The sequence below is a fragment of the Poecilia reticulata genome, chromosome 3, assembly GCF_904066995.2.
Source record: "Poecilia reticulata chromosome 3, P_reticulata-male-v2, whole genome shotgun sequence".
NCBI classification, from domain to species: Eukaryota; Metazoa; Chordata; class Actinopteri; order Cyprinodontiformes; family Poeciliidae; genus Poecilia; species Poecilia reticulata.
The window spans coordinates 27120513-27145253 of NC_088832.1; the positions used below are offsets into that span (position 1 = coordinate 27120513).

A 24741-nucleotide genomic window follows, 5' to 3' on the forward strand; every position below is an offset into this window, starting at 1 on the left:
AAGGACAGAAGTGTGTGATGGATAATACTGTAAAGGCATACCACGGTGTCAAACAGAAGAAAATTCTGACCATTTTTAAAAAACTGAGAATATTACCGCCAGATTTCTACATATCATTCAAAAAGCTGAAAGGTACTTTAGGTATAACAAACAAGCAGCTAAAAGATTTAAAACAGTCACATAATTAAAACCAACATATCCACATAATAAAGACTTAAAACTGATTGCAGTAGCTGCAAAATCTGGATTTTTATTTTCCTGCCAGGACATTGGCAAAAAATAATGAACAATTATTAAGGTGGTTGGCAATTTAACTAAAAGGATTAGCAATTTAGGTGCAATTACTAAGAAGTTTTTTTTCTGAGACTCAGGGCAGTTATCTGGTGCAAGAGTGCAGGCCTCTTAATCCCTAGGATTACAGGCACAGTCAGAATCTGCAAGGTGCCCCTCAATGCCTGCTGGTTGACATAGTTAATATGATATTAGCCTTCGCAAGGTAAACAGTAAACCAGAGCACATTCCCCAGATAAAAAATAATATCAAGCAAATAATAAATAAAAGATAAGTTATTCCTGTTGTCAAACATTAACGTACATTTATATGATTGATTTAATCTAACAAATGGATTTGACGACAGCAGTGTCACCTCCGCCATGAGAGGAGAATGTTACAACAAGGAAAAATAAAAAGAAATTCAAGCCAACACAGAGAGAAAACATGCAACACTCTTGGTAAGGAAATATAAATAAAACTATTCCCCACAACAACTCATAAATTTGAAAGGTTGTTAAAGCACCTGTCACCTGAGCTATTGATGAAGATTAATCAAAAGCAGGTATCCCTGGGATACGTGTTTGTTCAAAAGGGGAGAACAAATCACCATGAAATGTTCAGAGTTGGAGCCCCTTCATTGTCTAAGATTCAAAACACTAACATGTGGCAAACAATCTTCACGTAACAATGTTAGCTAATCTTTTAAAAAATAATAATACACACCCAGTTTTATTACATGGTTCAAAGCTTTAACAATCTAAGTCACAGTCCATTAAGCTTGAACACAACAAGATTTCTGTTGTGAAGAGAACTCTACACTTCCTGTAGGTAACCTTATTAGAGAGTGTCAGTGGTCTACATTTCCGGCATTAATACAAAACCTCGTTAGCAGAGGTTACCCCATAACAAGACGACATGGTATCAATATTAATGAAGCCTCTTGGCTTCTCAGAATCGCTCTGTCGTCTGCCAGCCTCCTGTTGCAGAGCTCACACCCAAACAAACACGTGTGATGGCAGCGTCTCTTTGGATGCACTGGAGCATTTCCAGCCCACTTCAACATCCCCCCTTGAACTAGAGCTGCTTGGGGCTAATGTTAGCACTATTTCCCCCACTCACCGACGTACATGTCAGCTGCTTGACTTCAACAGGAAGGGGGGTTAGGTTTCCCTCAGCCAGCTCACTGTCGCCACCAACAAAAACGTCAAGCATAGAGTGACACTAGATATGGATATAAGTATGTAGTAAACCCTGTACCAAGAATGATTTCCTCCTTCTTAAACATATAGGTGTCTGCTTAAAGTAGTGCGAGTCTAGCAACAAGCTACAAAAATGTCTGAGAGCACCGAAAGGCTTGGTCCTAACTAAGACTGCCTGACAAAAATTTATAAAATTAGAGGTGCACTAATTAACTCAAAAGAGATGATTTGCAAATTTTCTCCTCATCGATTGGGACTACTTTGTATTATCTGATTATTATAAATCGGGGCAAACAATGATCAGGGGTTCCTCAGGGATGCATTCTCAAACCACTTGTATTCAATAAAAATACACTCCCCTAGATTATGGAGTACTACATCATCTCTTTTAATACGTATGCTGAGAACGGAGACACTGATTTCAGAATCTCTTGGCATGTTATGACAACAAATATACCTAGAAGTACCGAAACCATAAGTAAGATGGATTATAATGCCTCAGCAAACAAAATTGATCTCCAAAGATATTAATAATCACATTGGAAGTTGAGCTCATTTTAATTTTAATTGACTAATCGCAACAGGCTGAAGTGTCCGTCTAAAACAATCAGTCATTGTGTCCTTAATATTAAAGATGAGTCAAAATTTTCTCCCATTTAATGAAGACGGAAGTCGCTAATATCGTTTCCAATAATGATGGATAGAACTCAGCACAAAACTACAGTCAAGGAGTCTAAATCTGCACAGTAGTCAAATATGTTAAATATTGTAACGTCCATATCCACCTCTGTAAAAGATCAATTTGTCAGCTGCAGCCTGTCAGATTATTAAAACACTGTGAAATTGTATCACAATAATTCTCACATTTCTGCACCCCTTGTTTGTTGAAATGTACGTTTTGATATCCTGTTGTTTTAAATGAGGTTTTAAATGGTGCAGGGTTGCTTATTTAGAGTTGCTTGTCAGGTATGACTCATCGAGACCCCTAAAGACATCAGACACCTGTTAACCTAGTTTTTCCAGGACTAGAAATGCTCCTCAGCTCCAAGCAGTTGAGCTTATGTACGGCTGTTAAGTCACAAGAAGGTGGCCTCATAGGTGGAGATGGGGCAGCTGTTACAAATGCTGACAGCTTCTTATCCATCTGCCACTGTGAGGCAAACACAAGCCCTCAGATGATTTAACCACAGGCCCAACATTAGCTCTCTCACGAAGTCTATTTTGGCCTTCACGGGCAAAACAGCTGCCCTAGAATCCACACTGCACTGTTTTTAGATGCTGCAAAAGGTTCAGTTCAAAGTAAAAAAAAAAAGAACAAATATGCATCAATGTAGTAACTACGTTTGGAAAGCAAAGGCGGAAAGATGGGGATATTTGGCAGGAGAAGCTTTACTGAAGGAATTCGGAGCACAAAAAAGGTCACAATAAAGTCTGACAATCAGCAGACAGGTCAAGGAGGTCAGTCCAAATGACAGGACAAGTGCCATGAGCAACTGTGTGACAGGAGTGGAGCCAGGCTCCTTCTTGCCCACAAAACACAAGGAGTGTATTGTGGCAGGTCCAGTCTCCTCATACCAGCAAATTGAAAAAAAACAGACTTGTACATGCAGCTGCACAACTTTGTGAGAAGACAAGAAGGAAAAGGCCTTGGCTGCTATAAAATATTAAACAAGAATAGATTTTTTTTTTGTAGTCAGCGTTGTGCTTTTTCTGGATTTTAGTTTTGATGCTTCTTGTCCAGATTTGGTTTTACTCAAACAACAAATTCTGCTTTTATCTGATTTTTGCCTTGCAGTTTGGAACTAAAAATACATTTCTTGAAGTTCTCTGATCCTAAACCCGTTCTACTTGCTTTTAATGAAGCTCAACCTTTTTTTTTTTTTTTGGCAAACTACAGACATAAAATCAAGAGAGAAACTGTTTGTAGTGCTGCAAAAGACTATCTGTTGAAAATGTTCAGCTTTGATTTGGTAAATAACAATAGACTAGCAAGGAATAGTATGTAGTACAATTGACAGGGGCACAAAGGAAAGCCACCTGATAACGTCTCGTCAGATTTGAACCAACCTGCATATTTGAATAAAGCATAAACGTCTTTCAGCATTCACCAGTGAGCAAACAGAATAATCTCTGATATCCTCTCTAAATAGCAGTGTACAATAGAGTGTGCTTAGTATGCTCAACCAGTGGATTTCAACAAGTGAGAGCTGTGATGAAAGGCTCTGACGTCAGATCCATTCATGAAAGTCTGGTGGTAGCCTATGGGGATGAAAATGCTTCTCTCAGCCTATATCGAGCAGGCTGTATTCTGGAGTTACAATTGGTGTTGCATTCCAGCCACCAGGGAGCTATATTTTAAACCAGGACAAAACTACACCGCAGATGTGTTCTTACACTTTCTTAAAAGCCTAGTGAGTCACTAAAGACTAAGGAATTTATAAGCCCCATTGACTTTTGCTGAGCCCGAACTCAAATATGCTCAAGAAAAAGCATAAACGTTGCAGTGTTTACTGCACGGGTTAAAAAAAGATAGGCATCACATTCTCTGAGAGCAGCCCTGATTCTTGTTCTGCAGTATTCGGTCATCTCCGATGCACGAGCAGTCACGCATTTCTCAGAGAACATTTGACTGCGGGGCAAATAGCCGACCACAAGCTAACACTGAATCGGTCTCCCAGGAGATGAGAGGGAGATTTCCCAGGCCACAAGCCTTCACCCCCCCCCACCCCACCCCCCCACCCCCTCCACCGCCTTATCTATAAACCCTCTTGCTGCTTCACTGTGTGGACTAGTGTCTTCTTTATGCCTTGGAAAATGCTCGTTATGTGAAGGAGCAGAGCGGTATAGAGAGCATTAACCAAAGCTGCAGCCAAAAGGCCCATGGTTACTCTGGAGGGTCTGCAGAGAGATATGGCTCAGGTTTAACAACCTTCAGTTATGCACTCCACATGTCAGCTTTTATGATCCCAACCATGTGTGGGGCACTCCACATCACCCTGAACACACCTTCACCCCCATACCAACTTTCAAATTACAGTTTAAGGTGAAACTAAAGCCCCTTTAGGTGCTAAACATACGGCCAAAGCTACAATAGAAGGGTTTAAAATAAACCATATTTGTATGCTAGAGTGGCACAGTCAAACTTCAGACCTCCTGCTTCTGAATAGCATGTTTATTTCTATGCACTCAATACTTGGTTGAGACTCCTTTTGCATAAATTAGTGTATCAATGCGGAGTGACATGGAGGCGAGCAGTCTATGGTTCGGTGTAATTGAAGCCCAGGTTGCTTTGATAACAACCGTCGGATCATCTGCATCGTTGGTTCTCGTGTCTCATCTTCCTCTTGACAGATCAGGCCAGTTCACTGTCCAATGAATCACAGTCAACAACACCATGGTCACTGAGCCAGCTTTTGGTACCTTTGACAGTGTGGGCAGGGGCAAAGTCCTGCCAGAAAATGAAATCATATCCATAAAGCTTGTAGCAGAAGGAAGTATTAAGTGCTCTAATATTTCCTGGTACATGGCTGCTGTGATTGTGGACTTCAAGAAAAACACATCCTCACGTCATCAACAGCAGCAGATGACATGGCACTCCAAACCATCACGGACTGTGCATATTTCACCCTGAACTACAGGCAACATGGAAGCTCATTTTCTCAAAACTTCTTCATAACTTTATTTTCATTCTAAAATAAAGTTATGATTATACAGTTACCTGTATAATCTAACTAACCAATAGTCCAATTATTTTCTTTCCTTAGTAGCCAATGTGTGGGATTCGTCTGTTCTTTGTGGTTCTTGATGCACAGACTCCAACCTCAGTCCACGCCTTAGAAGCTCTCCCAAATTCTTGAATTTTCCTATTCCTGCCACACTTTCTTCCACCAACTTTTTATGTTCTTTGAACGGCCAGCTTCTTTAACAATGACTTTTTGTGGCTTACCCTCCTTGTGGAAGGTGGCAGTGACCGTTTTCTGGACATTTGATAAATCAGCAGTCTTCCCCATGGTTGTGTAGCCTACTGACCCAGACTGAGAGACCATTTAGAGACTCAGGAAACCTTTGCAGATGTTTGGAGTTAGCTACCTGATTAGGGTGTAACACCATCTGTTTCCTGTATTTAACTTTTTCACAATATTCAAATGTTCTGAGGCAGTGAATTTGGGATTTTCATTTTCTGCAAGCCATCCTCATCAAAATTACTAGATAAAGGTTTGAAACATCTTGCTCAATGTGTAAGAAATCTCTAAAACATTCATTTTCTGAATAAAATAAATATTTAACTTTTCATGAGATGTAAAGTATCTTCCACTTTGCAACTATGTTCTACTTTGTAGATCCCCATAAAATACATTGAAGCTTGTGACAAAATGTGAACGAGTCCAAGCAGCACAAATACTTTTGAGAGCCACTGAATGCAAGAGCTGAAGGCCTCGAGTTTCAACAATTTCCAACAGTCTTTCAAGTTAGATAGTTGTGTTGAAAACAAGCATCAAAGCACAGAATACATGAAACATTGATGCATTGAAGGTGAACCAAGGTAGCTGCTTCGTAATGCCAATCGTGCTGCTTTTACAAAAAAAATACTTATGTGCTGTCCAAAGGTACATTCAAAGCAAATTTGACAGAACATTGTAAGCATCACTTTGAAAGATATCTTAATTTAAAAAAAAAATGCTTCCTTTAACACAGTGTTTTCTGGAAGAATTCCTTTTCTGTTGGTAAAAAGATGGGCAAAAGTTAGGAAACCAAATCTGGAACACTTGATTCAGTACTGCCAAGGAATTCCAAATACCAACATGACCTGATTTACCCCCCGACCCACTCCATCTCCCACAGGAGACGCCACTGCAGAAGTCACCTGTATAATCTTAAACCGTGCACCAACAATAACACTAGAAAGCTCCTTTGTTTAAGGAAGCATCCCTGGAACTCCACCCGAGGCAAGCACAAACAGTAATCTTGTGACTCTATGTTGACTTCCTCACACATGCATCCGGATTGAATATAAGACTGAGGAAAAGTGTCACTTCCAGTCGTATCACATGCTGGTGGAAAAACATGAGGCTGAGCAGCACTCCAACAGCTAACACGGGCCTAACCTTTCAGATGACTGTGCCACCAAACACACTGAGCTTAAGCAGAGACAGGAATTTTATAGAGCCAACCACGTACTTCCATGACGACACAACTGAGCCAGATGTCAACACAAGCAGTACGCTCGCGGCTTTTATGGAGGTGCACCAGCTTGCCAAACCCAACAAAAACAAGGAAATGCCTCCATCTTTAACAGCTTTATTTCATGCCAAATCTAGGTGTTTCCTTTTGGCATCAATTAAAACTACAACTGACTTATGATTAATATAGTATTACACTAAATTTAGTCTAAAAGTAGAACCGCTATAACAGGCCTTAGACTGACCAGGCAACCTCACAGTCATTTACTTTTTGACAGTGGGAGGAAGCTGGAGTATCCGCAAGGTGGCACAGTTGTTAGCACTGGCGCCTTACAACAAGAAAGTCCAGGAATCAGATCCCTGCCAGGGCCTCTCTGTATGCCGTTATTCTCTCCAGGGTTTCCCCCAGTGTATAGGCCTGGCGGCCGCCATGCTTTACTAGCGCCACCGCCAGGCTAAGCCTTTCAGGTTAAATTTTTTTTTAGGAAAATAAAATAAAATGCCTTTTTTTAAAGCTGGATTGCAAGTGTTTCTGTTGCTCCGAGCGTTTCAGATTTATTCCTAAAAGATATGGGTATAGAAGATATGTTCATAGTTTACGCATTTAAAGCCGGACCAATCACACCGCTGGGCCTCTGCGCGTTGCCTCGCGCGCTGCAGCAGCTGGATGTCTAAAGTTAACCTCAGCGCGGATCCCACGCTCCTCCTTTCACTCGAACTGGACACAGGCTGACCGCTATGGATATTTACATCAACCCCCTGTGAGGAATTATAATTAGTTATGAGGAGTTATTGATTAAGGTAAGAGTTTAAACCCACCGCGTTAGCTCTGGTTGCGCAGCTCTACGTGAACCGCAGGAATAACTTGTAGTCGCGCTTTCAGAGGTGCTTTGAGCGAACGGTGAGAATGATGGATATTTGTGAACAAAACATTATGCGGCGTTTACATCTCAACACGCTGCCCAGCGTTTAGCCCCGTCTTCCCTGTAAAGTTTAGGTCTGTGTTCGCGGTTGGTCGGTGCGTTAGTGGTTAACGACCCAGTGCTAATCACTCATCGTGCAGGTTTAACCAGGTGAGGAGCTTTCGCGCTCTCCTCGCAGTCACGCATCACGCTGATTTTATATTATTATTACTAGTATTATTTTTCCGGTTACACTAAGCACCAAACCGTATCAAATGTTTTGCCCTTTTAGTCAGACAGTTCATGTGCGCGGCCACCGGACATCTGAAAAACTCGTCCAGAAACGACCAACCAAAATAGTTTCTGTGTCCCCTTGTTAAAAACTCAACAGACATGAAATGAAAGAGTTACTAAAGCCACATTAGCAGCATTGAATTAAATCTCTCATTTGTTGCGCATCTCTGTGCAGTGCAGCGGGTTTAACTCATAATGCAGGGCCGGTCCAAGGCTGCATGAGGCCTGGAGCAGAATATGACTTAGGGGCACCTTTTGTTGCTAAAAACATCAGCACCTCTAACAGCTTCTGTGTTAGATTTAGTGAAGTCTAGGACAGGGGGAGTAGTATTTGTGAACAAACGGAGCTGAAACTCAAAGATTAAACTCAGCATCAGATTGTAGCTGTGCACAAACCAATCTGACTATGAATATTGTTCTTTGAGCTTCTACAAAGTAAACTTGCCAGCTCCTTAAAATCTTACATATATATGTTAAATAATTTAAAGTCTTTTAATTTATATATGCTGAAGCCATAATGTCAAATTTAGCAGCAATGATAATCTCAATAAACAAATGCTACATTTATATATCTGTGGTCTGTTAAAATATTAGCATTTATGGGGCCCCTGAAGCTCTGGGGGGCCTGATGGAGCCGCTGACTTAATTTGGATTTAACAGAAGTGGACATAATTGATATTTATTTTAATTGTATTTTTTGATTGGTTGTTTTTAAGACTAGTTGTGGGTTTATATAGCAGTTCACTGACGATGTTTTCCCATAACATATAATTACCCAGTGATATTTTTACTTTTATTGTCTACTTAACATCTTTTAATACAAAAACACGGTGGACCGCCAGTGGACCGCCTCAGTGCCCTTACCACCGGGCTTAGCAAGTTTTCTGGGGGAAACCCTGCCATGCATATTCTTTCAATTATAAAAATGTTTACTAAATCAATTCTTCAATATCTGTTAGAAAATCATAGCTGCTTGCAATAACTAACATTTCCTTAAAACAACTAAAAAGGAAAAATCTGCAATCAGTATCATCACAAGAAAGTTCCTAGGTGTAGATTAAGGTATTGGCTTAAACAAGATTCTCGTGTTATAATTACCTCAAAAAGAAAAAATTGTGTATTGATATAAATGTTTAAAATAAAAAATGTCACTGGACATAGATGTTTCAATTTAAAGCAGAAAAGCGACAATTATTCCTTCTACAACAAGCATTATTATTATGCTTAGGATAATGATGTCAATGACATTTATTTATTTTTGATTGATACAAGAGGTTGGATAAAAACGAATAAATACTTTCTGAATTTAGCAGTTTTGAAATAAATAAGCTTATTGCTCAGAATATTACATTTTTTTCAGTTCTGCTCTTCAAAGGGCGACGAGTATAAAAACTAACACTTTAACATCAAGAGACTATACTAGCAATACATGTCCAACGTTGGTGGACTTTTTGTTATCCAAAAACAAACTATTATGCGATGTTTAAAGTGCAAATACAAAACTAGAGTGAAAACATCATGCTTACTAAAAACCCAAAAGTACGAAGAAAATTTGTTTTATAAAAACAAAATGGTGATGGCGGCAATCGTCCGTTAGTTAAATAGTACATAAGATATAAAGTAAAATCACACAAATCAGAATTCCTTTTCAATACAGAGAAGATTATTTGACTAAAAATGATCACATGAACCCAGCTTACAACTGCTATTGACTGCATCACAAGTTACTGAAACAATAGCTCTAACCTTCAAATGGTTAATCAGTCCACTAACCAAGGCTTTTACCTTAAAAATAAGAAGTGATGGGTGGGGGTCCGTGTTATTTTGCAATTGGAAATATTTCCAAACGACAAACTTTCTCATTCTTTTCAGCCAACTAATCAGAAAGTCCACACAGATGAAGAAAAAACTGTCAGTTTGGCATCTCATTAAATGCACTTTATTATGCCATAGAAAATGTTCCACAGAAAATTTTAAGTTTTGAAACCTTGGAATACTTTGACAATGGCCCGTGCATAGTCTGTAACAAATGGTGGATTTTTTTTTTTTTTTAATAATCCCACTTCAACAAGAACCACACCCCACATGGTGTGAAGAAAAACCAAAATAGATTCTACAACTCCACAAAGAACTTCATATGCAATTGCTTCAAATGCAGAACTAATACTATTTGCACATTTCTAAGAGATGCTCTGCATTATTCTTCGCAGTAGGGATATGTGGAAAAACAGCCAAAGAAGTCTCTAGGCGTTGTGCAGATACCGATCTATGATATCAGCGCATATTTTAACACCTGTAAGGTACTGCTGCTCTCTACATGTGACTTAAACCAGCGAGGGCACTCCCGCGACAACACCACCTAATGCTACGGCTTAATCCTAAATCTTCAGCCAACACAAGACCAACAATTTTGTTGGACTTGTTGTCCTAAAACGTTTCTTTTGCGACAAGATCACTATTTAGCAGGACGGTGTGAAAGAATCCCCCCAAGCGCTCCAAGCCGGTTTCACCGAAACTCCCTGGGATGACATGGCACCAGTCATGGGAACACTATGTCGCAGCTATTAATAAGGCATTTTAACGCCCTAAATGCAGTGTCGCCGGGAAGGCTGCTGCGGTATCAGTGCATCATTGGGACAACCGTTTGAAGAGGCAGTGACAGCGGAACGCCGAGGCCTACACACACCGTCCGTCCACGGCTGGGTCCGTTGACACTCTCCCGGTGGACACACACAACCTCCAACCCCCATCTGATAGAAAAAAAAATATCACCCGAATTCAGTTTCCCCCATAACCATCAGCCGACTAAAACTGTCAGCACGACAACAAAATGTGCCGCGACATGACGTAAGCCCAGTCTTTGTCACCCGTTTGAATAACGTTAACCTACATCTCGGTTTTTCCTCGACTGGTCATTGCCGACAGCGGCACATAACTTTGGACCGAGATCGCCCAGGTCCGTTATCGGACACAACGACTAAGTCTCGGTCGTTTGCTGAGGAGGACACATCCTCTCGTATTTCCTGCTCTGCTTCGGCTAAACGTAATCAAGATGTGGATGAAATCTGAGGCAGTGTGTGCCAGTGACAACAAAAATAAACGAGAGCGCCAACCGCTCCTCCTTCGCGGAGACGCTTCATCAGCAGGCATCATGCTGGGGTCGTGGGTACTAAGAAATGATCGTCGATACTCACAGAAACTCAAAATACGTCCAAAATTATGCGGGAGATTATTTCCCGATTCCCCGTGGAAATGTAAGTTTGTGATGGTAGCGAAAATCGCAAGTACGCTTGCGTGAGTGAGGTGCGTCCGATAATAGACGCATCAGGAATGCATCGGTACTAAGCAGGCTAGCCACGAAGCTTAGCCAGCAACTGTTAGCTAATCAGCTAACCCTCTGCGACACGAATGTAGGCGCTGCGAGAGAGAAAAACAAGCAAATGCTGACGGCCAGGGGGCACTTCTTTATTGTCTGTCGTTTTCATCGTGATGAAACCTAACAGCCTCCATAAAACACACCAAAAATGTTAACTTAATCAAAGCATAGCTCACCAGCTCTTGGCATCCACCCTCTTGACAGCGAATTCCCTGTCTGTGTGTGACCGCAGTCAAGAGCGAGTCAATAAGAATTAGCACTTCCGGTGGAGCTTTTAAAAATAAAACCGATATATGTCGTATAAACCGCGTTTCCTGTTAGTAATTAGTAAGGTATTTTTGCGTTTAATTACCTTATATCTATTGTTTTTTTAATCAAACTTACTTAATTCTAGTTGACAGGAATAAGTGTAGGCTATTATTGTCTGTCTGTCTGTCTGTCTGTCTGTCTGTCTGTCTGTCTGTCTGTCTATCTATCTATCTATCTATCTATCTATCTATCTATCTATCTATCTATCTATCTATCTATCTATCTATCTATCTATCTATCTATCTATCTATCTATCTATCTATCTATCTATCTATTTTGGGGGGTTAAAATTTACAAGTACTGTTCAGACAGGATTTGGTGTGTTCATGTGAATTTACTTGTGTTTGTGCATTTCTATTACAGAACAGGCTTTTAAATATGCCATTCATGTGATTTTATTAATATGCAACTTTGCTTCAACCACCTAAGTCATTCATATTACAATGAGATATATTTTAAATGTACCTAGAAAAAAAGGGTCACAAAAAAAGAGTCGAACTTTTGTCGCCCTCTATTGTTCAGAAATTGATACCACACTCTGTGTTTTGTGCCTGAGCAGTCACCTGGGAGCGAATAATAACAATCGCAATAATAATAATAATAATAATAATAATAATAATAATAATAATAATAATAATAATAATAATAATAATAATAATAATAATAATAAAAAATTCCTACTCCAGTCTGCACACCCATTAAGATTCTAAATAAGAAATAACTTTATTCCATTTTCCCTTTCTCCAGATCTGCCAAAGATCTGGAGTAAGGACTTGGTGTAGTCCTTTTTTTTTTACACTGAAATCCCTGTTCAGTCGTCATTTTTATTTTTATGTTTTTGTTGATTTGTGTTATAGTAATTTAGAGGTACGGTTGTCACCACAACATAAAAATCTTTTATTTTTTATTAAGCAGTGTCTCTTTAAAATATAAAAAAAAGAAAAAAAAGAAATTGGTTTTCTAAATAGAAAATCAACGTCGCAGTTAATGGCAGTCCATGCAATTCCTATCAAATAAATGTGATTTGACAATTTGAAATGTTCATTTTCCTGCTATATGTGATAAAACAATTTTGAAAAGTCCTCCAAAATGCAAGAGAACATGCTATTTAAATGAGGCTGGTGTGGGTTAGTGTTTGTGAGTTGGAAAATGACAACAAGAAAAATGTAATACTTGTCTAAGCTTGCCCATCTGAAGTAGGGGCTGAATATTTCAAGATAATCAAAACTGTGACAGTCAAGGCTGAGCTGGGATCTATATTTGTGTTGTTGCCAGGCTCACTAATGGGAATAATATTCATACTATCAATGTTGTTGTTTCTTTCTTTGATCTTTTTTTATTTTATTTAAATGACACATTAAATAAAAACATCTAAAAGCTCAATGTGGAGGTTAGTTTATAAGTCTCCTAATAATTAAAACATAGAAAACAACAGAATCTAAAGTATTTCCAAAACAAATGGTTTCATATATGGTGGTCAACTGAAGAAAAAAAAAAGTAATGCTTGACCTATTTCCCTAAATGTGTGTGACTGATGGTGCCATTCTTGCATGTGAGCTCTAGTGCTTGGGTTCATACACTGCCACCTAGTGGCAAACTAGCGCAAGTTCAGAAAAATGTCAACTGACTGACCCTTAGCCAAAAATGCTGAGTATCTCCGAAAGAACTTGCCACTCTTTTTGAGTGACAACCTCACAGGTGAAAATAAATGTACCATTAGTTAACAACAAATAATTAATCATGACTAACTCTGAAAATACAGGCTTTGTATTGGGAGGAAATTCACAAAAATTCATTAAGAATTATGTGAGATGCGCTGAAAAAAAGTATAAGGCAGAGGCAAGTCATTTATTTTTTATTGCACAACAATATTAAAAACTAGCGATGCAAATGGCCACTTTACACATGTTTCATGGTTTTGACTTCTTATTCATTTGGATCTAAGCACAGAGGAAAATATAAAAAGTACGTTTAAAAAATATTATTTTCATGCTTAAAGATCATTGCAGTCACACAGATTATCATAATCCTTGCATGAAACTTGATATGAAAGGAATGATTTTATTTGTTTCATTAAATGAACAGTAACTTTTTATATATATACAACACAAAAGAATTTTCAACTTTGAAACCAACGTACCAAATGGAGTAAATAACATGTTTTTGTGGTTTGTGATCTGAAATAAGAAATAAAAATATGCATTCTAGCCATTGCATTGTCAGACTCCTGCTGCCCTTTAACCTTAGTGTGGAAGTGTAAAACATGTGAGCAGCTGGTGTGTCGTGTCTCATGTGGGCGGGCCAAATGAGGATCAAGAGAGGGTGATCTTCATAAAGCTTTCGCCTTGACCTGCTCGCTCCCACTCAGCCAGGATAGTTTAGGACAGCCGAGCACAGCAAGCCTCCCTTCTCTGGACAGCATGGGACTCACTCAGGACCCCAACTTTCAGAAGCTGCAGGACTGGTACACTGCCCACGCCCTGAACCTCAATGTGAGACACATGTTTGAGGCTGACAAAGAGAGATTCAATAAATTCAGGTATGTCTGATTTGATAAAACTCAGACAGAACACAGTTGGTAAATGTTAAGCAACTTTGTATATTGTTATAACTTTGTCACCTTAAAGAAATGAGATGCAACACAGCTGCCCAAATCAAGAAGAAAATACGAAGCTGTTTGAATGTTGAATAGTTGTAAGTTGCTGTTGCTCTGCGTCCTCACAGCCTCACACTCAACACAGAGGATGGAGACATTCTTCTGGATTACTCAAAGAACCTCATCACTGAAGAAGTCATGAAAATGTTGGTTGACCTGGTAATTTGAATTCTGGTTCTGCTTTTTCATTTTCCTGATAATCATTTGAACATCAAGCAGCAAACGTTGAGAGAATTTTGAAATTGAAATGCAACCACAATCTTATCAGTTGCACATTTAATTTTCTGTTGCTGATTTTTCTCTGTAGGCCAAGTCAAGGGAGATTGAAGCTGCTAGAGAGAGGATGTTTACTGGAGAGAAGATCAACTTCACTGAGGTGCACTTTGATGACCAGCAACAAGCATTTCTTAACTTTAAAGCTTTGATAAAAGCTGCAAAGGGCAGACAATAAGTCACTGTGTATCGATCTTGCACTTGCAGGGGCGCGCTGTGCTTCACGTTGCTCTGAGGAACCGTTCCAACACTCCAATCACGGTTGATGGCAAGGATGTAATGCCTGAAGTCAACAAGGTTCTGGAGAAGATGAAAGGCTTTTGTCATGTGAGTGCAACCAGAACTCAAGACAGGAATTTTCAAAGACTTTTTTCACAGGTGGTTTTTGTGGCAACTGAATGTTTTGTTGCAGAGGGTTCGCAGTGGGGAGTGGAAGGGCTACACAGGAAAGGCCATCACAGACATTGTAAATGTCGGAATTGGAGGATCAGACCTTGTGAGTGAAAAGCATCAATCAGACTAACATCAAAAATGGTTATGTGTGCCAGTGGTGGTTTTTGATTTTGGCCATGGGGATCATTGCTCAGGGCGCCATTTCATCAGTGAGGAACATAAATAGTCGAAAAGAACAAGATTTCTTTTTTTTTTATGTTTTAAAGGTTTTTGCTACTGCTCATTTGCATGTCAAATCAAATTCTAGTTCACAGTTCTAGCACTAAAAGAAACTACAGACATGCATTACAGCTAGCTGATGACACTGAAGTTGCTATATAATTTCGAGGTTTCTATTCAAATTCAAAGGCAATTTCACATGTTTTAAGGACTCTGGCCTGCATTAAGTTATCTCAAGATCAAATTTCTGGACTGTTGGCAGCAAAGATTACTTAAAGCTTAGGGTGAGACCTCTGAAGTATTTTATTATTTTCTTATTACTTCTTGATAGATTGCTAGCAAATAATTGTTTAAAAGTTTGTTATTCATTTCTTATAAACTATCATGTAGTTTATGTGAATTTTACATGATACACCAACACAATATTGTGCTTAATCCTGAAGAAACTAATAAAGGGCAAAAAAAAAAATTACAAATAAAAATCTGAAGACTTTACAGGTCATTTGTGTTTGGCCCATCAGAGTAAATACACCTTTTGCTGCAGTTACATTTCAAAGTCTTTTCACACATCGTTTCTTCACTATCTTTGTTGATCTGGTGACTGAAAGTTTTGCACAGTTTTTCTTCAGAAAATAACTCACCTCTCAGACTGGATGGGAGAACCTTTGCAAACATCAGTTAAGTCATGCCTCAAAATCTCAATTTGATTTATATCTGGACTTTGACTGGGCCGTTTTAACATATGAATATTCTTCTCTACATTTCTGATTGTATGTTTAGGGTCATTGTCCTGTTTTAAACAGTTTTTTCCACCATAGACTTGTTTTTGCAATTCTAACTGGCTTTCCTGCTGAAAGTGCCTCCACAACATGATGTGGAGCCGCCACCATGTTTCACACAGGGAGGATGCGTTCAGGGTGATGTGCTGTGTTAGTCCTCCTCTACACATAGCATTTTGCTAGTAGACCAGCATAGCAAAGCACCATCTTCCTTTTACTGTCCCCTGTATGGTTTGTGGCAATATAAAAATAGGACTTCTTATAGCTTCTCCCCTTGTACTCATTTCACTTCACAGTTATGTGCAAAATTGTGTTGCTCAATCCAATTCAAGTCAAACATTCTTCGTTGATCCCGAAGGGAAAATAACTGTTGCTGAAACTCATGTAAATTTACGATTCTTCAAAGAACCACCAATATCTGATTCTGTTTCCTACACTCTGGCTTGAACCATAGGGTCCGCTGATGGTGACTGAAGCCCTGAAGCCTTACTCAAAGGGGGGTCCCCAAGTGTGGTTCGTGTCCAACATTGATGGGACTCACATTGCCAAAACCCTGGCTCAGCTCAACGCTGAGACAACCCTCTTCATCATCGCATCCAAGGTAGCTGGATCACATCGAGAGGATTTCTGAAACTGAGAGACATCAGACTTTTCACATCAAAACGTGTTGCTGACTTTCTGATTTGCATTTATAGTAATAAACCTTCAAAGCATGTACGTGACTGACTGATAAGAAGCCACTGATTCTTTTCTACAGACGTTCACCACTCAAGAAACTATCACCAATGCTGAGTCAGCCAAAGCCTGGTTTCTTGAACATGCCAAAGATGTGAGAGGATAAAAACGCCTTCAATGTGCCATTGAATGTTAATTAACTGATATCCTCTTTAATCAGATATTTGCTTTATGTCAACAGAAAGCTGCTGTTGCCAAGCACTTTGTTGCTCTCTCCACAAATGCTGTAAGTTTTTCTTTTCTTTTCCAGTGTTCCACATTTTGAAATCTGCGTCTGAACTGTTCTGTTTTCTTTTCTTCAGCCCAAAGTGAAGGACTTCGGCATCGACACGGAGAACATGTTCGAGTTCTGGGATGTGAGTCCTCTTTAACACCCTCGTTGTGTGTAGCTGCTTACCTTTTCTTCCCCACACTGTGACGGGGGATTTGAGCGGCTGCTATAAATAAACTAGACTTTTGACCTGTGAAGTAGGTGGGACAGAGAGTCTGGAGAGCAGCTGCTGGGTAATCAGAAGCCCCTCTCTTTAGATTCAGTTATTATTGGTAGTAACCTTTCCTCTTGCAGAGGTTACATCAAAGGTCACAGAGTTACTTTGAGCTACATTGTTGGTATTTGAAAGGAAGAAGCTTCAATGAGGCCTTTAAAACTCAGAGAAAATGTGCAGAGATGCAATAAGTTTTTCCACTAAGGGAAAAATATCAACCTTTTTGAACATGACATTGAAAGTTTATTTTGTTAGGTTAATTTTATGCACGAATTGAGACTCATACAGATTGTATATTTGTATGATTTCAAGCTATTTAGCAATATAAGACAATAAAAATGTTTCTTAGAAAGTTAGATTATTTACATTAGACCAATAAAAGAATATTTTAATATGGAATTGGTGACGGTTTTATAATTTCTCCAACATACTGCCAATGACATTCACCTGAAAGAGAATAAGCCACAACAGCTCATTGTTTGAAAAATTGGCTGAGGATTCCTTTATGCACAAACATGAAAAGTTGAGTGGAACAAAAAAAATGTGTTGGAAAAGTGTATCAAGCAGCAAGGATGCACCTTGAAATTCTGCACCTCCACCGCTACCACAGAGTTTTGGATCTTCATTTCCAAAAGGCAATGCAACATTTTCATCTGAGAAGAACTGAGCAAACCCCGATCTCATGGCCCTCAGCCACAGTCCACACCTTATGAATCTCCTACAGGCTTTTGCATCAACTGTGGTTTCTCCTGTTTCCTGCACAACGTTTCCATCCACACTTTTTACTCCCACTCAGCTTTAAGAAAAATGTACTTGGACACACTGCACTCTGTGAACATCCTGCTTACACAGTCAAATCATTAGTACCATTCCTACATTAAAAATTATTTTATTATTCTTATTTTACACCTTAATTATTTCTTATACAGCTTTACTAGCTGTGAACCACTCTTCACAAAATAAAACAGCATAGCAGAGCACCATCTTCCTTTTTCTGGCCCCTGTATGGTTTGTGGCAATATAAAAATAGGACTTCTTATATCTTCTTCTCTGTATTGAGATACATCACTTTGTGTTTACTGAATACACGAGTTTCTCTTTTTAATGAAATTACTGAAATAAATAAAAATGTTCATTATATTCTATTTTATTGGGATGAAATATGTTTTCAAATATGACTTCCGGAAGAGCTCAGAAAGAGATTACATTCATTTATTTTTTCTTTCTTCTAGTGGGTCGGAGGTCGCTTCTCCTTGTGGTCTGCTATTGGAATGGCCATTGCTTTGCATATTGGTGCGTACTAGATAATTACAATCCATGGTCTCATGTTGTGACAAAAACTCAACATCAAACATAGCTATAGTTGCTGGTGCCAGGTTGATACAGTCTTTTAGGTTCATTCTGCTGGACACACAAACGACTGCACAGACGTATAATAGGATTTTTTTTCTTTTCTGATCTCAGCATAAATAATTCAGTACAGCTGCAGCGCTGGATTAACCAACACTGTCGGCCAGACTGCGCCTGTGTTTAACATTCTGCTCAGACTAGATTCAGCTGATGTGCAGGAATCTTTCCCATTTATTCAACTTCTCTGTTACATTTTCTCATCAGGCTTTGACAATTTTGAGAAACTTTTGTCAGGAGCCCACTGGATGGTAGGTACACCTGCCACCTCTCAAATATAGAATAACTATTCTTAGAGGTCCTTGCGGAGGGGGGCTACTGAGCAAAAGCTGTAACATAGCTTTTCTTTCTCTTTGCTGCAGGACAAACACTTCCGTTCTGCTCCCCTGGATAAAAACGCCCCCGTGTTACTGGCTTTACTGGGCATCTGGTACATCAACTTCTTCCACGCTGAGACACACACTATGCTGCCCTATGACCAGTACATGCACCGTTTTACTGCATACTTCCAACAGGTCTGTCTCTTGGATATATCAAAGACAATTTTTAGTGTTTCTTTTATATTAAATTTATTTATTTTGGACTGTGAAAAGGAACATTAAAAGAGAAGATGAACTGCAACAGATTTAACCACTGGTGAATTTCCATCTGTATGTTTTAGGGCAGATAAAACAAAAGGTGGACAAAATATAAATAGCAAATAAGTCTATAAAAATAACTAATATTTGCCCACTCATGATAACACCTTCTTGCTATAGCATATTTTTTGTTGATTTTGTGAAAGAAAAGTTGGATGTCCTCCCAAATTCCACTCAAAATTGAATAGAGGATTGTTTTTCTGCTTTAATTTGTCATGAATGGAGGAAGTATACATGCATAAATACATAAGATTCATAAACAAAAAGTAGAAATGCACAGACTTTTTATGGCCAATGCCAAAGACTAGCAAAAAACAAAACAAAAAAAGAACAGAAAATAAAATTATACGATAGAGGCAGCAGTTTTGACTCTAAAATGAAATAAAGGAATGGCTAAAAATGGTAACCACCCTTAGCATGCAACAAATAGAAAAACAAATATATTTTTTTCTTTAATGTTTAAGTGTAGATTGAATGTCAGAGCTGATTAACTCAAAATATGCTGATTTTAATGTCTCTCAGATTGATTGGTGCACCTTCAACTACAGAGCTTGGCAGAATAAACCAAATACAACGTATAAAGGCAAATAATTTGCTTAGATGAAAAAAAAGACTACAATACACTCTGAAAGGGATTCATGACATATAGTTGACAGCAAAACAGTAGAGAAAATATGAAAAGGACAAAACATACAAAGAAACCATAAGTCAAACCACAAAACAACAACAAGACCAGAAAACAAAAATGTAAACAACAACCAGAGAGCCTGACAAACCTTTGCATTACAGGACAAGCAGCACAAGCAGTTTCCATATCAAAGCCTGCAATTATCAAGAACATTTTGAAGCGTGTGCTAGTGTTAAAAACGAGTGTTTAATATTTAGGGAGACATGGAATCAAATGGAAAGTACATCACCAACCATGGAGCTCGAGTCAATTACCACACAGGACCCATAGTGTGGGGGGAGCCGGGAACAAATGGGCAGCACGCCTTCTACCAGCTCATCCACCAAGGTAAAAACAACAGACACTGTTCCAGCTACACCATACACACGTACTCAGACTGATTAGATACGTGTGCAGATTTTATTCCACCTACACTGATAGATGCTCGACAACAATTAGGCAGGATCGAATCAACTCAGTTCATTGTAATTGACACCAAAATGAGACAATTTTTCTTTGGAATATAAACAAATATAAATGAAAACATATTAATTAAGTGGATTATTACAAAGTGAAACTCTGAAACAGATCCTTGACAGAGAGTTGGGGCATTCCTATGAGCTTTTCTTTTATGGGAAAAGTTAAATATTGCTTGACTGTAGCATGTTGCGTTGCAGGAACACGAATGGTCCCAGCTGACTTCCTGATCCCAGCTCAGACTCAGCATCCCATCAGAGACAACCTGCATCACAAGGTACCACAGAAGCTGTTCAAAAGGAGCGATTTTTAAGTATTCTGCCGAGGTTTCAGTTTTGCAGCTGTTGGAAAAGTTTTTATGCAGACTTGTGTGCATGTATACTTTAAGGAACTTTGATGAAAGAGATTGTGTTTATACAGAGTACTGAAGAGTACAAAGCATTTGCAATTATTCATGAGAATATCACAGCTACAAAATGTGAGAAAAATTAAAATAGATGTTGGTGTGTCTTTAGATTTTGTTAGCCAACTTTCTGGCGCAGACAGAAGCATTGATGAAGGGTAAAACCACAGAGGAGGCCAGGAAGGAGCTGGAGGCAAGTGGCCTGAGCGGAGAGGCTTTGGAGAAAATTTTACCTCACAAGGTAAGTTAAATGAAGAAAACTGCACCTTTTATCTAGGAAGAAGATGGTGATCTTTGTACAAAACGCTTTACTACCCAGACGTTCAAGCAGCTGATCATATAAGTCTGCGAAGCCTGGAGAACATAGGAAACAGCGCCCCCAAGTGGCTGTCAATCAGCATCACCCAGCAGTGTTTATGTAAAAAGAAGAAAATCGATTAAGTTAATCATAAATTATTCCCTGTGATATTATTCCCAGGTTTTCCAAGGAAATCGACCAACCAACTCCATCATCTTCAAGAAACTTACACCCTATACACTAGGAGCACTGATAGGTGAGATTTACTGATAATGAAGTTTTTTTTTCATATTAAAACAGTTGAATAATCGTATGATTATTTATGTCATATTCTATATGTCTTTTTTTTCAAATTGATTTTATTTTTTATTTTATGATTAATACCTTTCTGTCTTTAATGATTTTAGACTGTTATCCACGAACTCATCTAAAGCTGGATGAATAGCTTAGAAAATAATCCTTGCATTCTTGTAAAATGTTAACACTTGCGCGTCATGGCCAAGTATATAAACTGTCTACTAAGTATTTCTTTTTTAAATGCACCAAATCTGAAATTTGCTACTGACACACATGCAAAAGATAATCTACAAGGAACAAAATATTTTAAAAATCCATATTGCCATCAACTTACTCAAAAAGGCAAATTCTAAAGGATTTCATTTACATCTATATTTGTGCTTCTCAAATAGCAATATAATCCACAGAAGGATTGTGTTGTACTTTGACTCTGTGGGAAAAAACAAAATGAACACATCACTGTTACATTTTTTTGTCAATTTTGTAAAAGTTCTCAACTCTTATGCAAAGATGGTTGATAGAAATGTAAAAGCAAGAACTGCCATGGTACCAAGCTGCTGCAATATCCTGAGGAGGTTCAGTGAGGACACAGTACGCTGTTGCATGGTAACAGTCAGTCTGAAACTAGACTGCCAAATTAAGAAAGCATATTATGTTCTATTATCATCTGCTCCATTCTACTACAACCAAAAATCCCCAGTTAGAGATGAGCAGACCAATATATTTCTTTCTTAATCAACTTACATTATTTATTCTGTGTTGTGTTGCAGCCATGTATGAGCACAAAATCTTTGTCCAGGGTGTAATGTGGGAGATCAACAGCTTTGACCAGTGGGGGTAAGTTGTTTTTTCTTCCCACAGTCAAACAGGGAAAACTCACAAAGCTGCTGGCAGGTGCTAAATGTTCTTGAACCTGAGTTGATGTTTTTTTCTAATACCACAACTCTTATTAAAGGCAAATTACAATGGTGCAGTTTACACACATACACGAGTCATATTATATGCATTGAAGTAACTTTGTTTGCCCATATTTCTAGGTATTTATGTAAATTACATCCAGAGCAAATTGCATTTTAAAGAGCTTTTTGCTTTATACACATTATGCAGGAAGAATACCTTCTGCTGAAAGGTGGAGGTATGTCTAGTGCAGGAAGAGAAATAGATTAAATCACCTGCTGCACTGCTGGCTTTATGCCTGATATTTCTGTGAATAATTTTCTCAATCAAATAAATTGTCTATGACTTTGGAAGCATTTTAACAGACGAAAGTAGGAACATCTGTCCTTTCAGCTGAGCAAAACAGGGACCAGGAGGAGAAGGAGGTTTCATGTTCAAGACATAGAAAGAGAAACCTCATGTAGAAAATAAACAAAGCAAAATAAAAACAATTAATCATCCATGAATGTTTCGTTTTTTTTTATTTGGATAAAATTACTTAATAGAAAAGTGTATTGTAATAGCTACACATTAAAATGTTGTAATTAGTTGAATTTTTTCTTGTCTTTGAACAAATTTGTTAAACTGCGACATCATTCCACTGTCTTTTACAATCTGCAGCGTCATGTATTATTTAGAAATGCTGTTCCTGCTCAATTCCTCTGCTCCGGTACTGTTGCTGAAGTTGTAATTAAAGCTTTTAATTATTGCAGGGCTTGGAGACCATGAGATATAATGATAACAATGCTAAAAAATAAATCTATCTCTGATCACTTCTGTATCGGCTGTGTTTGCTACGTTGTGCAAAAATAGGTGCAAATTGTTCCCATCTCCTGGACATGATGGGCATGCTTGCATTTCCATTAGAGTTATCTGTTTTGTGAATCCAGTGCAAAAACAAAATAAAGCAGCAACAGGAGAAAATGCACTACTTTCTGCATTTCCCCCACACTGTCCGTCCTAGTAATTTGCTGTACTGCTCAGCTTTAAGGCCGTACATTACACTAAATAGCAGCTAAAGAGATCTGAAAAACGCATCAGCACACTTAATATTTCCTTTCTTCTCATTCCTTACTCCACCGACAGAGTCGAACTGGGTAAGCAGCTTGCAAAGAAGATTGAGCCAGAACTCAAGGACACCGCAGAGGTCCACTCCCACGACTCATCCACCAACGGACTCATCAACTTCCTCAAGAAAAATTTTGCCTAAGTTTGAATCGTTCCTTTGAACGTGATTACCCTTCAGATCAGTTCAGGATCTGCCTGGACGAGAGTCTCGCTGAGGCAGCTGGTCTCTCCCACGCAGCCGAGCCGAAGCCCTCCATGTTTGTGCTCCCATTATGAATATTGTGACTGTCTACAGTTCTGCCTTTGCTGTGTTACAAGTGTAGTGAGTTGTTGCTGCAGGCAGAATGAATCATTCTCTCATTGTCTCTACTGCCGCAGGAATTTGTGTTTTTGAAATAAATATCCTTTATCTGATCCTCAGTTGCACTCTCAAGGCAGAGTTGCTCAGTATTCACCTACAGCATGAGCAAATGAGCCAAAAGTGCGTCAGAAAATAGGCCGTCACTAGATGTCACCAGAGAGCCTGGTTTATTTCCTGGGAGGTAATTTCTGGCCTCACAAAAATGACCATTTGTTGGAACAAAAGTGCAGAGTTCATTTCGTTTGTGGTGCTTTCCTCCTCCCCGCAGGTCCCCAGACTCCGCAGCAGCATCCATTTAGAGAGGAAAAACAAACAGCATCTGGATCACAATCCACTCTTCATTGGCACTTCATCTAAACATCATTAAAGTAAATGGTTTGAAAACACACGCCAAACTTCCTGTGCATCTCTCACCAAAACATTTGACCCTCGTGTCAAAACCATGAGAAAATATGTTCATGTAGAACATATTAGCTGAGATGCACGACACCGGCCTCCCTCAACGTGTATTTTGCATCGTCTCGGTCTCTTTAAACCTTCTGCTGGGTACAATTACAGAGCGTGTATGAGGACAAACACAAAGTTAAAAAAGAATCCCAGACACCGCCGGGTTTTTACTGCTGTTGCCAGGCAACGCTACATTACTTCAAATCGAACTTGTGCTTTTTCTTTTTTTTTTTTTTTTTATCTCCAGCTCTGAAACAAGATACAGAAAGAAACCGAGATAGTCCAAGGATACCCTAACCATCCGTTCTTAATGAGTTATTAGTGCGCATCAGCAAGAAAAGGAGGTGCTGCTGTTTGTACCTGCAGCCACAGAGTCTGAGTGGTGACTGCGGGGTTGAGTTTAACAAGCAGGAAGTAAGTCAGCATGAGGAAACAAAAAAAAAGGCCAGTGGAATCAAATTACAGCCTGAAAGCATGGATAACGTTCCACATGCGTTCCTGGCATGTTTGTTGTACGGTGTCTGTGCATATCTAGTCAATTTCACAATCCACTTCATGCTTTATTTAGTCAGGCACTTTTATTTCCTTCAGATTCATTTGTCTGCCTATAAGGTTCTTGCCCTGCCTCCAGTGCACTTTTGGCAGTTTACAGCCGCAGTTTCATGTTCA

General features: G+C 39.0%; 2 protein-coding genes across 3 annotated transcripts in view; one reads left to right on the forward strand and one right to left on the reverse strand.

Annotated features, from left to right (window-relative positions):
- The window catches only part of garre1 (granule associated Rac and RHOG effector 1), a 34864-nt gene extending 23358 nt beyond the window's left edge, over positions 1-11506 (reverse strand). The window contains exons 1-2 of one of the 2 annotated variants that reach the window (XM_008405537.3): positions 11401-11452; positions 10535-10598 (exon numbers count right to left, since the gene is read on the reverse strand). The gene's annotated coding sequence lies outside the window, so the exon portion shown is untranslated. Of the gene's footprint in view, positions 1-10534; positions 10599-11400 lie in introns of both variants that reach the window. The other variant, XM_008405536.2, reaches the window with a different exon arrangement.
- Positions 11507-13875: 2369 nt separating this feature from the next.
- On the forward strand, positions 13876-23678 carry gpib (glucose-6-phosphate isomerase b). The gene is made up of 18 exons (XM_008405539.3): positions 13876-14072; positions 14258-14348; positions 14497-14565; positions 14670-14789; positions 14875-14958; positions 16308-16454; positions 16611-16682; positions 16770-16814; positions 16891-16944; positions 18306-18366; positions 18688-18731; positions 18843-18995; positions 20004-20133; positions 20463-20539; positions 20778-20906; positions 21144-21219; positions 22031-22097; positions 23283-23678. Exons 1-18 carry the CDS (start codon positions 13954-13956, stop codon positions 23404-23406), a joined length of 1662 nt encoding a protein of 553 aa, XP_008403761.2. The 5' UTR covers positions 13876-13953; the 3' UTR covers positions 23407-23678.
- Positions 23679-24741: the final 1063 nt, after the last annotated feature.

Coding starts and splice junctions, on each gene's coding strand:
- gpib (XM_008405539.3), top strand. CDS start 13,954: ATGGGACTCACTCAGGACCCCAACTTTCAGAAGCTGCAGGACTGGTAC. Junction 16,455..16,610: donor TCTTCATCATCGCATCCAAG/GTAGCTGGATCA, acceptor TCTTTTCTACAG/ACGTTCACCACTCAAGAAAC. Junction 18,996..20,003: donor TTACTGCATACTTCCAACAG/GTCTGTCTCTTG, acceptor TTTAATATTTAG/GGAGACATGGAATCAAATGG.